The sequence below is a fragment of the Hyperolius riggenbachi genome, chromosome 1 (genome assembly GCF_040937935.1).
Source record: "Hyperolius riggenbachi isolate aHypRig1 chromosome 1, aHypRig1.pri, whole genome shotgun sequence".
In the NCBI taxonomy this organism is placed as follows: domain Eukaryota; kingdom Metazoa; phylum Chordata; class Amphibia; order Anura; family Hyperoliidae; genus Hyperolius; species Hyperolius riggenbachi.
The window spans coordinates 174,152,922-174,168,428 of record NC_090646.1 but is presented as its reverse complement, the minus strand read 5'-3'; the positions used below and the strand labels follow the sequence as shown (position 1 = coordinate 174,168,428).

Here is a 15,507-nt window from a genome sequence, read left to right as displayed (position 1 = left end):
GTAATAGCAGTTGGAAGTATTGTCTGACAGACTAGAGCTGTATCACACAGGCGACTCAGGCACTCCAACTGAGCTTCAGCCGCTAGTAACTTCAGCTAGACTTCAACACTCATAAGGACAATGCCAGTGATGGCAGCTCCTTTATAGCACTAGTAATTATACACTGCAACTGGTTGCTAGAGACTATCCCTGTGCATAATGTGCACTCCGGTGGTCCCCAAGACAGAAAATAAGCAACCGCAATAAAACAGTCCTGTATGCTGTAAGAAAGTTATTTGTTGCTTTCTCCATTGTCTGCAGGACACAAATAGCAATAAAAAAGCAGAGAATTTCAGTTTGGCTCCTTTCCGTCCTGTCCAAAACTAAAATAAAATGTATTCCTGGTGGTAAGGTACAAATTTTGCTGCATATTCTGAAAGCGGTTACTGCTTGAACTTGGAAATAGATAGCTGTTGAGTTAGTATCTGTATGTTGTGTTTTGTTTTTAATTGTTTGATACTTTCATGCTAGTCGAGCTGCTGTTATTTAGTTTAGCTCAGAGCATCCTTGATTGCAAATATGAATAACCACTGATCACTGGTTGAAGGGTTGTAGACATGGATGATCTATGTGAGGATCGGTGGGAACACAATCCATTTACTTTCCTCCTTGGGAAAAGTGGCTGACGTAAAATATAATTGCATGCCGTATGTCAGAGGATATCCAAGTGATGAACTTAGTCCGACACTTGGATCAGAGGATTTGGTGGCAGTACAGCCATTAGCAGTCCAAATGCAGCCAAATAATATGTTTATTATGTGGTACTAGTGGAGATTAAAGTGTAGGACTTAGTACAACACTTGGATCAGAAGGATCTGAACAAGACTAGATTGACACGGCGCACGATGGAGTGGCTTTCAGCAGAAGGAGCAAGGAGGGGAACAATGGACTTAGACTAGGCAACGTGTTCTGTGGCTATGAAGAAGGCACGGTCTGTGGGAGAAAAATAAGGTAGGCCTGTGCTCAGTCAAGACGATATGCTGGTCCAAGTCTATTGCATATTGGACATGGGGGGGGTCGAGGAATTGGGACCGGCTACCTCAGTTGAGAACCATCTAGTGTATGTGTATAGGGCTTCAGGCCACTTTTAAGCCTACCAATTAACTTTTACGGCATGTTTAAGGAAAGTGAAATTCAGCGAGACAGCTGAACGTCGAGCCTGTGGCTATGGGGAGTGGAGGAGGGGTGACGATGCAGCTCACAATGCAGTGGCTTCCAGCAGGAGGGGTGAGGAGGGGGGCAGTGCACTTGGGGTCTCTGGTTGCATCAAGATCCAGCATTCTGGACCTTCTGGATCTTACAGCAACCTCTGTAACTATGGTAACACCGGTACACATTAGAATTTCAAGCAAGACGGACCCGAATATCTTCCTCAGCTCAGTATAGTGTGTGAATGAGGCTGGACAGATCTTCAATGATCGATTTTTATTCATAGAAGAGGTAGGAATGCTTTTGTGCATGTAGGATGGTAAAATGCCATAACTAAGGATAATACGATTTATTTGTGAAGACTTGCTGTATTCCCCTGCACTTTACAGAGGGCTGAGAAATTCACTCCCTCCTCCCAAAGAAGCGCACAATGCGCGGTTCTTCTACAGTCCCCACAAGTGCTCACATCCACACTGTCACTGAATGTTCAGCGGTAATTATCCTTATTGTTGAAAATGAATACAGTGTAAATGGTAAGTTTTCCTGTAGAGCTATTACTAATTGGCCTCCTTCCGTTTCATATTTACATATAAGAAGTGTGTATGGTGTTATCTGATCTGTGTGAGAATCTACAAGACAGCTCTGGAAAGGGCTAAAGAGGCATGACAGAGGCTAGAACTTGCCAGGCCCTTTGTATTTTCTTTGGATGGGTTCATGGCTCTTCAGTTATGTAAATGAGGAAGAGCTGATTGGGCAGCCTTACAAAGGTTCTCATTACTATGCCCCTCTCCACTCAATCTTCATACTGATGGGATGATTAATAGCATGTCTTGGTAACCTTCATCTTTTCCTTTCCTCTCCTATGGCATTCATTTCATTTTGGCTCACAGGAATGCACTAAGCCTCAGGTATTGTAACTGTTACATGTCTGAAATTCACTGCTTTCTCCCTGTCTCTTCCTTGCTGCCTCCCTCCATCATCAGTGCCTGTCTGCCTCCCTTCCGTGCTTGCTTTATTCATTGTAACATTTCTGGGGTGAAATCAGAGCTGAGCAAATTTCAACATTGTAAGGGCTGGTTCACACGGGCTTCTGCCGAGCTTCTGTTCAGCGTCTTAATCAAACACTGTTGTTGTTTTTTTTCCCCAAGAACGCCAGCGTTTAACAGCCAAACTTTTCATGTCTTTTGAAGGCTTTTCATGGCTTTCAGTGTGTAGCGTTTGAGAGCGTTGCGTTTTCTGGGCTTTTACAGGAAGTAAAGGGAAAGGGCTGGGAATTTTTACGGCTTTCAGTGGGTTTCAGTGGCGCTTGCTGGCATTCAAACGCTACGCCAGCAACAGCAAACTACTTCTAGATTCTGCATATTGCTTTCAAGACAAGGCAGCCTGCAAAAACTCTTACTAAACGCTTCCATTCACTTGAGAGAGAGAGAGGGTGCACGATCCCTAAAAACGCTGCATCTAACGCCTGCAAAGCGTCCATGTGAACCAGCCCTAAGTCTTTACACAGGGTGACTGCTGTGCAGCCCCATTGCTTCATTGGAGTATTGAAGTTTGCTTACCCCTGGTTTGTGGCCATTGTACAGACATGCTGTAAAACTGCCTTTCCTTTTGAATTTTCAACATCTCTGTGAAACTTCATTATTTTGCCAGACTTTGTCAAGTCTGCATGTCAATGGCTGTTATCGGTTAATTCTTGTGGCACATTTTATTGTAATGGAGCCTTTTTACAAGCATGTCTGTGCTGGTTTTCCTGTCCTGCTTGCTCAGAGAGCAGGACAGGTTCTGCTGGAAGCATGAGCTTACCTGTATTTGTAGTCTATATTGCTGGTGTACACAGCGAAGGGTGTGGCTTTGTTTGTCATTTTGTTGCTTTGTGCCTCACTGTTTTGTGAATCGCTTATTTAGGTTCCTATTGCAAACGTGACTGGTGAAGATGCGTATGTCATGATATTTAGAAGCGTTTCCATCCATCGTCATTTGTTGCTGTTTCACTTTGTGTAATTTCTAGTGTTGCAATGTGAATAGACAGTTTCTCTTTCTGCACTATAGCGTGAGCTCCCCTGGGGTGAACACACACAATTATTGTCAGTTTTGGAAGGCTAAAGATTGATATACCTGTCAGCTTGATTGACTAGTTAGCTGTTTGGTAATTAATCGTTAGTTTAAAACTTGGAAATTCACTTTAACACTAGATTTACCATTTCTGCGCAGATTTGCGTAAATCCCCTCAAGCTCACACCTAGTAGCACCCCTGCTGAGTTTTTTAACATGCCATCAGCTCCATTGTTCTCTTTCTTTTGTTCTGAAACCACAACCATTACCTGTGAGGCCTGAGCATTTGTTTACTCTACCTCCCATCCCCCACAACCAGAGAGTTCTGTTCTTTGTGTGCCAGACTGATACTGTAATCAAGGGGCTTTTATTGGTGTTTCAATGTGCACTGTGTGGGTAGAGGTCATTGGGGTGCCCAGTGCAGTAGCAAGTCACTCGTGCTTCACTGCGCAAGCTGGACCCACAAAGTCTGCTAAGGTTTGTCATTGCCATAATACATATGATATTTATATAAACCCACGACGGACAATTTTTTTACTTCACTGTCACTGTCGCACAGACTGCTGCAGTGCAAAACAATGCTATTGGGCACGGTGAATAAAGTCCGGTGTGAACTTCCTCAGCTTGCAAAAGACACTGCACAGCGAGAGGTATTATTATTATTTATTGTATTTATAAAGCGCCAACATATTACGCAGCACTGAATATTAATTTAGGTTACAGACAATATTTAGGGGTGACATACAGCAATATGACAATACAGGAATACAAGAAAACCAGATCACACACCATAGTATGAGTACAAGGTAATGCTTAGTCAGTCACTGGAGGGGAACATGGAGATTAGGCAAGTTAGGTTCACTCAAATGCATAGCATGGGTTCACAGTAATGGAGGTGCATGATCAGGTAGGACACAAAAGGAGGAGGACCCTGCCCAAAGGCTTACAATCTAGAGGGAGAGGTAGGGACACGAGAGGTAGGGGACCAGAGTTCAGCTGTGGGTTTAGAGCAATTGTGAGGGGTGGTAGGCCAGAGTGAAAAGGTGAGTTTTGAGGGCCTTCTTGAAGGTGTTGAAGGAGGGGGCTGCCCTAATGGGTGGAGGTAGGGAGTTCCATAGTGTTGGAGCGGCTCTTGAGAAGTCCTGGAGGCGTGCATGGGACTGGGTGATGCGGGGGACGGTCAGGCGAAGTTCATTGGAGGAGCGGAGTGAGCGGCTTGGTGTGTATCGATAACGTTTATAGATATTGGTTTCACGCAAAAAATCTCGTTTGCGCGCGAAAACGTTATCGTTTCACGTGAAAATTCACGATCGCGCAAAACCAAAAATTCTGTTTTCTTTTTCAGTGTTTCAAACTTTACAGAGTTTACAGCGTTTGCAGACCCAGTGTCCATCGTCCCTGCATTTGGCACAGATGAATTTTTGACATTTTGCACAGGTAAACCTGCTGCGATTCCTGCTGCAGCTCTCTTGCACCTGGCACTGTGTTGTCTGTACAGTCCCTGGCACAGCAGCTGCAACAGCTTCAGCAGCCCGCCTTTGTGCCAATATTTCCTTGTGCTGCATGAATCGGCAACGGAGTTCCTTAGCTAGAAGACTCAGAAACAATCTTCTTTTGCCTGTCCACCCTGTACATGCCTTGTACAAAATGTAGGCATTCACCGCCGCCAGGTCCAGCATATTGTAAAAAACTGCTACTGGCCACCTGCGTGTTGCTGCTCTTACGGAATACATCCGTGCGTTCCTTGGGTCCTTGGAGATCAGTTAGAGTGGGCGCTGGGCGCAAATATGCAGAAGTGATGTCACTTCCGCATATCGGCGGTGTCCGCTAGGTGCTAGCGCCCACTGTAACTGGTCAGGGCACCCCTGGAAATAGATTGGGGCACCCCAGAAAATTTTCGGTGCATGGGCCCCCCAAAATAGCGCTAGCGACGCCACTGAGCACTGGTGTAAAATTCAGTGCAGTTTCTAGGCTAAAATGCACCCAGGGCGAGGGTGTAAAAATTGCGCCCCCCCCAAAGCAAGGTATGGGTGCCCGCAGTATAGGTTAGCCAGGTCTAGTTGCACTCAGTATAGATTCCCCCAGTATAGGTAGCCCAGAATAGGTACCCCAGTATAGGTAGCCAGCTATAAGTCCCCCCAGTATAGGGAGCCAGGCATAGGTGAGCCAGTATAGTTGCTTCCGGTATAGGTTAGCCAGGTAGGTGCCTCCAGTATAGGTAGCCAGTATAGTTGCCCCCAGTATAGGTTAGATAGGCAGGCGCCCCCGGTATAAGTTAGATAGGTAGGTGCCCCCAGTACAGGTTAGTACAGGTTAGCTAGGTGGTTGCCTCAAATATAGGTAGCCAGAATAGTTGCCCCCAGCATAGGTTAGATAGGTAGATGCCCCCAGTATAGGTTAGTTAGGTAGGTGCCTCCAATATAGGTAGCCAGTATAGTTGTCACCTGTATAGGCTAGCTAGGTAGGTAGGTAGGTGCCCCCAATACAGGTTAGATACGTTAATGTTCCCACTATAGGTTAGATAGGTAGCTGCCTCCCAGTATAGGTTAGATAGGTAGGTGCCCCCAGTATAGGTTAGATAGGTAGGTGCCCCCCAGTATAGGTTAGATTAGGTAGCTGCCCCCCAGGTTAGATAGGTAGGTGCCCCCAGGATAGGTTAGATAGGTAGCTGCCCCAGTATAGGTTAGGTAGGTGCCCCCCATGATGGAGGGGGGAGCCTCAGCCGCGGGGAGGGCAGCCCAACCTCACCCTCCCTTCCTCTCCCCAGCCGCCCTCCGTGCTCCCCCCTCAGACTGCAAAGCAATGGGCAGGGAAGCGCTATACAAAACTACTCACCTCCCTGGTTCCAATCGCAACTCACTCGCCGCCAGTCTCCTCTCTGCATAGACGCTGATACACACGCTGCTTCCTGTGTGTGTATCAGCGTCTACTCTGTGCAGAGAGGAGACTGGCGGCGAGAGAGCAGCGATTGGAACTAGGGAGGTGAGTCGTTTTGTATAGCGCTTCCCTGTCCATTGCTTTGCAGTCCGAGGGGGAAGCATGGAGGGCGGCCTGGGAGAGGAAGGGAGGGAGAGGTCGGGCTGCCCTCCCCGCGGCTGCGGCTCCCCCCTCCATCACAGCGCCCCCCCCTCCCAACAGCGCTCAGGGCGCCCGCACGGCCCTAGAAACGGCCATGGTAAAATTATACACACATTCACATACCTTCATGTTGTTATAGTCTGTTATCGTGTTGGGTTTCCTGTTTCTGCCATCACCGATCGTCACGTCTTGGTGCATGGAACTTAGAACACACACAGTCTTGTTTTTTTTAGGTGCATAAATTGTCAAGGATACACTGCCACTTCTAAGCACTGAAGTGGAGAATACCTCTCGCTGTGCAGTGTCGTTTGCAAGCTGAGGAAGTTCACGCCGGACTTTATTCACCGTGCCCAATAGCGTTGTTTTGCGCCGCAGCAGTCTGTGCGACAGTGACAGTGAAGTAAAGAAATTGTCCGTCGTGACATTTCTCCCATCATCCAAAAATGGCTCCATCAGATTCATGACCACGTTCTCTGCCAGCCTCTCTCCCTCTGACAGGACAGCATCACACCTTTTGGCCACCTCTACAGCATTCATATGTTGTGAAAAGCCAGCCTAATTGCATTACAGTATCTGCCATACTGCCATCAATGCCATGGCAATGGAATGCCTCAGTCTGTCATCATTTGTCATGTCAATGGAACACTGCCAAAAGTGCCAATTGCCCTCTGATTGCATTTTGCTGCATGAATCGGCAACAGAGTTCTGTGTCTGCGTGGGTTTCCTCCGGGCACTCCGGTTTCCTCCCACATCCCAAAAACATACAGATAAGTTAATTGGCTTCCCCATAAAATTGGCCCTAGATGACGATACATACACTACATGATACATACATAGACATACTGTATGATTATGACAGGGACTAGATTTTGAGCCACTCTGAGGGACAGTTAGTGACGAGACAATATACTCTGTACAGTGCTGCGTAATATGATACGGCAGGCATGTCGGAAGGTTTCCATCCAAGTCTCACACAGCTACTTTGTGTAAACAAATGTGCAAGGCCTTAGGTAATGGGTGGTTTGCACAACAATAGATTGAAGATAATCAACCCTGAAGACCTGTGAACATCTCAGCAGGAGTGAATAACACCTCTAGCCTTGCAACAGAAAATAGAAAACTCGGTAATTCTAGTGTTAAAGGAGAACTCCAACCAGGTCTCTAGCAAAGTGAGAGGGAGGTACCTCACATGGTAGATGCCTCATTGCCATCTCCAGTGGCCTTATATCTGGTGTTGGAATTCTCCATCTACATGCTAATCAAGGTTATTATGCTGGCCACGCCTCCAGGGGTTTGTGTGCACCTCGTGATGGCTGTCAGTTGACTGCATGTTGAAGCCGCAGCTTTGATTAGTAGGTAGATTGAGACTTCTGGCTTCAGGTTCTTATGAGGATAAAAGTAAGTGAGCCAAAAACTATTACAATTTAAAATGAAATTCTGCTTCTGTTAAAAAAAAACAAATATTGGTTCTTTTACTTCAGCTTTATATATTGCTAAAAATTGAACACACACCTGAAGTGATATGATGAGATAAACATAGGTACTAATAGTACTAGTGCTTTATTTATCGCTATAGTGGTCCTTTAGGTATGTTAAAAAAAAAAAATTCCAAAAAGGTATCGGAATATATAAATATTTATCGATGAAAATGCAAATTGTAATTCTAATGAATTATTGATGGAAAAGCAAATAATATATTGAAATCTGGAAGATCTGTGTCATGTCACTTGATTTAACAAGACACATAGTATTTATATTGTGCTTTCCTCCTGGTGGACTCAAAGCGCCAGAGCTGCGACCACTAGGATGCACTATATAGGCAGTAGCAGTGGGAAGCCTTGCCCAAGGTGTCCTACTAAAATGCAGGCTTACTGAACAGGAAGGCCCTTAACCAGTACACTGTCCAGTCACTGTAACAGAGAAATAAGTTCTAGTAGAGGACTTTCTGTCCAGTAACTCAATAACAGAAACTACAAATTTACTTTATGGTGCGGCTGTCCAACAAAAATAGCAGATGTGAAAGAGCAATGCACGGTAATGCTTTGGGTCAAAGGTAGGTAGGATAACTGTATAGTCAATAATGACTTGGGAGACTGGTTTGTAATTGCATGTTCTACCAGACTGTAATTCCAGCTCAAAGAAAAGTAGAGGCTTGATGTTTATAACTGTCACTCTTTTGATCTCAAGTGTTCCTAAGACAAATTGTTAATTGCAATTCACCATTGTCTATGGTTTAAAGTTTAGTTTAGAAAAAGAAAACCTACATGTAATAAGAATTATACTTATAATTGTAGTTACTACGCAATGTATTCATGTATGGTATTAGCAAAAGCAACATCTATTTGCCTGTAATAATTCATTACGTCATCCAGTTTTAAATCACCTTTAAAGGGAAGGTCCAAGCAAAAAAAAAAAATGAGTTTCACTTACCTGGGGCTTCTACCAGCCCCATGTAGCCATCCTGTGCCCTCGTAGCCACTCACTGCTGCTCCAGTCCCCCGCTGGCAGCTTTCTGACCTCGGAGGTCAGGGCCACATTGCATACATTTTTCCGCATTCCAGCTAGTGCAGGAACAAAAATGTACGCATTGTACCACTAACGCGTAAAAATGTATGCGTTAATGTTCCTGCACTAGCGGGAATGTGTAAAAATGTACGCAATTCGGCCCTGACCTCTGAGGTCAGAAAGCTGCCAGCGGGAGACTGGAGCAGCAGTGAGTGACTACGAGGGCACAGGATGGCTGCATGGGGCTGGTAGAAGCCCCAGGTAAGTGAAACTCATTTTTTTTTTTTGCTTGGACCTTCCCTTTAAAGGAATACTTTATAAGTGAGTGCTGTTCAGTCACGTGAAAGCACTAGATGGGGAGTTTGCTGATTTACATAAGTTATAGTCTAACATTCCTGAATTAATGGGAGCTGCCAGTATGTTTATTGTTATTCATTGGTTTGCCGCCTGTGTTGCTATCGGTACAAAAACTATCATACGAGGGTTGCTTTTCTGTGTTAATAGGCACTTTTAGATAAAAATGGTACATGGTAACATTTTGCATGCATTGCTTTATATCAAGTGCTAGTAGTGATGACCTGCAAATCCTCTCGGTGGGCATTTCACTTTAAAGAACAGCTCCATACAAAACAGCTTGCTGAGTTTTGGTGAAAATGGGAGTTGTGAAAAACTATGGTCTCCATCATATGGGCTCTAATTTGGCTGGAAGTATCTGCTACTCCTCCTGATGTTGTTCTATCCCCAGTACAGCCCAAGTTGCTTATTCTTTGCTACTCCTGTTATTTTAAACTGCGTGTGTAATTTGAACTAAGTGGCCTAGCAGCTTAAAGCGGACCTGAATTCAGAAATCCTCTCTGCTCTAAAAGATACACAACAGCATAATAACCTTTAAACAAAAAACATGTATTTGTTACAGTTGATACAAATCCTAAAATAAATTTGCACTGTTTATACTTCCTGATTCATGGAAACAGACATATTGTTTGCAGCCTGTGCTTTCAAATAGGCTTATCTGCCATAGGCAGTCATGTGACACTGGGGAGAATCAAATTACAACTTGTGATTAGACTCCAATAAGGGGTAATTGAACAGGCTAAACTCTCTAAATACATTCAGGGTGCATTTCTCTACGTTTTCCCTCTGTCCTGTGCAAGAGTTCGGGTCCACTTTAACTACGTGGGGACCGCCTAACGCCAATGGGCATGGCAGCGGCAGCAGCCCCAGGACCGCCTAACGCCAATTGGCGTCAAGTCCTGGGGCTGCAGTTTCCCAGGGAACGGCAACCCGCATGCATGATCGTTCCCTGCCCGTGATTAGCCTGCTAGCAGCGGCTAGCAGGCTGTTTGTAAACGAAGGGGGAAAGAAATCCCCTTTGTTTACATCCATACAGCGCTGCTGTCCCCGGCAGCACTGTACGAGATCGGCGATCCCCGGCCTCTGATTGGCCGGGGATCCGCCGTCTTCTCATAGGCTGATGCCTATGAGAGGCAGAACAGGATGGATCACCGTCCTGTTTCATAAAGATCACGGAGGGGAGGAGGAAAGGGGAGGGAGGGAGAAACGGCCTCATAGGCTTAGAAAAAAAACAAACAAAAAAAACAGCCACAGCGATCGGACGGCATGTCCCCTTAGGGACAAAAAAGGAGGGGAGTTCTGATCGCTGTGCTCCATAGCTGGGCTGTGCAGGAGGCTGAAAAGCCTGCACAGCCCAGCTTAACAAAAAAGAGCCTAGTCATTAGGGGGGGTTAACACTGTGGTCATCAAGTGGTTAAAGGAAACCCGTGGGCAGAGGGATGTGGAGGCTGCCATATTTATTTCCTTGTAATCAATGCCAGTTGCCTGGCAACCCTGTAGATCTTCTGGCATAAGTAGTGTCTGAGTCAAAACCCTGGAACAAGCATATGGCTAATCCAGTAAAACCTGAGACAGGTGAGTCAGAGTATCCGATCTGCTGCATGCTTGTTCAGAGTCTATGGCTAAAAGCATTAGAGGCAGAGGATCAGCAGGACAGCCAAGCAACTGGCATCGTTTAAAAGGAAATAAATATGGCAGCACCATATCCCTCTCAGAAGAAGAGAACACCAAGAGCCCAATGTAGTGTAGGATGTACTGGTAATGGAAGATTTATAGAGTAATTCAAAATGTAATACTTACAAACCAGGGTTACCATTAGGCAACCACTGTCAAGGCAGGTGGGGAGATCGTCCTGACCCCACTCAGGATTAAGAAGTCGCTATCTGGGGTGGACTCACTGTAGCAATAAGATAACAGAGGCGCCAAAAGGATAAAAGGGACTAAATGAGCTTAAAAAACAATTTGGTAATAGGAGGCAGTGGTGGACTTACCCCTCCAAGCAGAACAAACGACTGTAGATTTTCAGTCAAAAAACGGGTACTCCAAAATAAAGGGCAACGTGTTTCGCAGGTTAAACCTGCTTCCTCAGGCAATACAGATAGGCGTAAAAAAGCATCTGCTAGTAACATCAAAGCTGAGCGCCTCTGTGACAGTTTTTTGACTGAAAAATTTTGACTGAAAATCTACAGTCGTGTGTTCTGCTTGGAGGGGGTAAGTCCACCACTGCCTCCTCTATTACCAAATTGGTTTTTAAGCTCATTTAGTCCCTTTTATCCTTTTGGCGCCTCTATCTTTTTGTCCCATATCCCTCTCACCTCGGGTTCCCATTAAACCTTGGTGCTAGCCAGGCTACTGGCACAGAGGCATGTATGGAAATTAGCATAATTGCTTGCTAGCCTATAAGAAACCGTAAGCGAACAATAACGTTTAATCGGAGAATGTCCCCATGTCACAGCTTGCTTGTAATTACTTTACTGCTGTTCGTTTCATTCCCCATTATTGAGGTAGCTATAGACAGTTTTTGTAAAGTTGTGACAAGTTCTGCTGCTATGAAGGAGAGAAGGTGTTGAACCGTGAAAAGAGCAACTTCGCTGGGTGGGTTGAGTACTGGAATAATGTGCTTAGGTGAGATAATAGGAACCCCATAATTTACCATATGGTCCAGCAGGTAGCTCTCAGTTGTTGATAGCATTCTTACCTTGAAGTTCCAGAGTCCCAAGCTTGGATCTCTCATCCAGGACACTAGTTTCCTACATACTGGTATCTTAATTGGCTGCTCCCATAAGCAGCTGTTGGAAGATTGACAGCAACCTTGCACATTCCAGTAAATTCAATAAGAAATGGCTGGAAAGGGCAATATAATGAACTGAATTGACCATGTCAAAGCTTGGATTTACGTATATCCTTTAAGATGTTCTGGAGTCATTTGAATGAGGTTTTACATGTAAGAAACCCCTCAAACATTGCACGATGGAAAAACCAAAATGTGCTGACAAAGCAGGAAAAATATCTCCTTCTCAATGTCAGAGAATGGCAGACATCATAATGCATAAATCAAGTTGTTTCTGCTAAAAGTAATAGTAACTCCAGGTGTTGTCATTTCTATTGAGGGAAATTGTTTTTTCTTTTTAGGTTTATTTGTTGAATAAATTGCCAAGTCATTGTATGGGTACTTACTGTTAGACTCAATATGAAATATTGCTATGCCTATATGTGTTAAAGACAAATCCTTATGTGATTGTATGCATCTATTATATTGCACATAAAGTTAGTTGTCAAGCTTTTTACCTTTGTGCAGGAAACCATGTGGTCAGTGATACACAAACCTTAGCTCATTTGCTTTTATGGTAAGTCTGTGTTATGAGAAGGCGGGCTAGTTTCTGTTGCTAATCACTATCCATCTGTATGAGTGTCTATGGTAGCAGCTCCCCAACAGTCCTTTGCAACATGTCTGTTTATAGGATTGTCTCGGATTTCTTACAGCCCTTCACTCCTCCCGATTTCTCATTAAATATGTGAAGCTTTTCATTTATTGAATCTCATCACACAATATTGCTGCCCATATAACTTTTGTGCCCTGGCTGTGAAAATGTCTGTTTAGAAGGGAGGTCTATGAAAGCTCCAAAAAAACTGAGTGCGTTTGTGAGCTGGTGGCATGGAGCCGCCCCTTGAAGCGTAAGAATATCTTACAACACTTCATGAAAGGAAGAGGCTGTAACCAATTACAAGTGACTGCAGTGAGCTAATGTGATGAATTACAGTCCTATAAATAAAGAATATGGTGCGAATTGTTACAGGCTTTTTACCAGATGTAATTAACCATTCTGTTGTTTTTGTTCGCTGTAGCCTAGAGAAATGTTACTGTGTAGAGATAGGTGTGTCACATGGTTTGAGGGAACTACAGAAGCCCAATAAAGGGGTTGTATGTGCTGATGAGTCCTGTAGCTTTAAATACTTTTTTTTTTTTTTTTTTTCTCCTCTACACCCCTCTTTCAACTTCCAGATCACTAGAGCCAGACCTGCTTATCCATTTATTTGGAAGTTATAGAGTAGTGAAAGGTATAGTTTTTGTGATTTCTTTCCATGCAGTTCTAGTTTTAAGAGAAAATGTAATTTTTTTCATTATAGTGCTAGTACCATTTATTTAGATGCAGCTACCTGTATTTTTTAAAAGTGGAATTAAAAAGACTATGGAGGCTGCCATCTTTCTAAAGCTACAATGGAATTTCAATTCCTGCTTAGCAGGGATTGGGACATGATACCTTGGCCAACAGTTTGGACCTTAAAGTGGATCAGAGATAAACGTTTACTCATTGCATAATTTTGTTCCTTTCATATAGTATTATAGGTCATTCCTCAAGCAAAAAACTTTTTGTTTTAATGCTCTAATTTCCTATAAACTAAATAAGCCTCGCCCACGGCTTTTCAGAGTGCCTTGGCATTTGCAGACAGTAGAAAGGGCTTATGGGAGCTCAGTCTGGGCAGGAGGAGGGGGAGGTGTTACTAGTCAGAGATTTCAGAGGCAAAGAGGAGTTGGGGGAACTAGGTTTTCAAGGGCTGAGGGCTGGAGATGCAAATCAGCTTGCCTGTGTGTAATGTTTACAAACAGAACATAGCCGCTGTCATTGTATCACAGGAAGAAATAATCATAATCTGTTGAAGTTGTTTGCAGCTACATTTGCTGTGTAAACAATCTAAACTTTAGATAAGATATATAGACAAGTTACTTGTTAGTTAGTTTTTCATCTCGGATCCTCTTTAAAGCTGTACTGTAAGGTCGAAGATTGCATTCTGGGATCTTTAGGAGACATGTCCGTGGTGATCTTTATTGGTCGCCATGAGACATCCACACTGCCCATCTGCCATACTGATCTTTTGGCTTCAGTTGTACATGTCAAAGCTCTGCAGCCAGGAGAGCTAACAGCTCATCTGTATTTTCATTCTGGGTTATCCAGAAAAGCTCAGAGGCACAGGGTTAGCACAGGAAGCAATTTCATAAAGGAGGCTGCATTGGCTCCTTACATATTTTAGCAAAAACAGAGACCACAATAAATTAAACTTCTTTGTTGAAGTAGGAAGAGTTAGAGCCCCCAATTGAATTTTTTTTTCTTCTTTCTGTTCCCAAGACAACCAGAGTTCATATAAAAGTCAGCAGAGGACGAGTGACTACAACGAGAAACAACTGGGTACAAGTTACCAAAAAAAAAACAAAAAAAACTTGAATCCACTCTATTTTTTCCAAACCTATTACAACTTTTGCCTGAGATTTTGCTTTACATAAATAAGAATTAAATTTTTTAGATCTTGGCATCATAGAGTGAGCATTGATTTATATAGACAGGGGCAATGAATACGGGAACAACATTACAGCAGTTATCCAGTCAATAACCTTCCTCTCTCTAGCCTCTGACGCGACTTCCTGTTCATACAGGAAGTCGCGTCAGACACTAGAGGGAGAAACATTCGTGCTGGAGCACATGGAAGGTATTTATCTGCCGCTGCCCGCCGCCTGCATACACAAACTATTCAATGTTGGAGGGGAGCGCAGAGGGGAGAGCCCCCGAAACAGTAATATAAATTACATGGTAAGCGTATACATAATAGAACTTAGTGGAGGATCCCAAGGGGTCATCCGAGTGCTATGTGAGCGGAGCTGCCACATTCCCTGCAGCGCTCGACGTCTCTGCAGCTATTCGGATGCCCCTAGGAATGGCCTTGGAGAAAGAAGAGAAGTGAAAAAATAAAAAACAAAAAGTAGAGAAGAGAAAGAGATAGTCCCTGGGCATTGCCGTAGCTGGCTAGTGGGCTGGTTAATGTCCCAGTGGCCGTCCGTGCGGCCCAGTCGGACATTTTGGAGGCCTGATGTGTGACAAAGTGGCTGCAGGCAAAGTGGTAGTGCAGAGCAGGACTTCTGGTACCCCTGTTGTACGTGTGGTGGAGAGGCTCTGGTGGCGGTGGAGGAGAGCATGGGTCCTTTCTGACTGAGGCCTGGTCAGCTTCCCCAGTAAGGTGGCTAAGAGTCCAACCATGGGGCTGTGGGAACGGGAAACCCAGCACAATGGTGCAGCGCAGAACTTCTGGCCCTACGTTGTACCTGTTGAGACTGTGGTGGGAGGGCTCTGGCAGTAGTGGAGGAGAGCACGGTTCCCAGAGGCCATGCTGGGCAGCTTGAACACTAGGGACCAGGGCTGTGTGGGGATCAGCTGCCTACCGTGCCTGTGGACAGGGCAGATGCTGAACCTGGTCTCGGCAGCGGCGGAGAGCTGTTTGTGTGCGGGTCCAGACATGGCTGTAATCTCATCACATGGGCTAAGAGCAAGTGCTGGATGC

General features: G+C 44.7%; 1 protein-coding gene across 8 annotated transcripts in view; it reads left to right on the top strand.

Moving 5' to 3' along the window:
- RAPGEF2 (Rap guanine nucleotide exchange factor 2) overlaps window positions 1-15,507 on the top strand; it is a 417,203-nt gene that overhangs the window by 270,801 nt on the left and 130,895 nt on the right. For 6 of the 8 annotated variants that reach the window (XM_068278847.1, XM_068278850.1, XM_068278849.1 and 3 more), the window contains one exon: window positions 2,079-2,096. The exons of the other annotated variants lie outside the window; for them this stretch is intronic. In XM_068278847.1, the coding sequence (XP_068134948.1) occupies window positions 2,079-2,096 (18 nt within the window). The remainder of the gene's footprint in view (window positions 1-2,078; window positions 2,097-15,507) is intronic. 8 annotated transcript variants of the gene reach the window in all.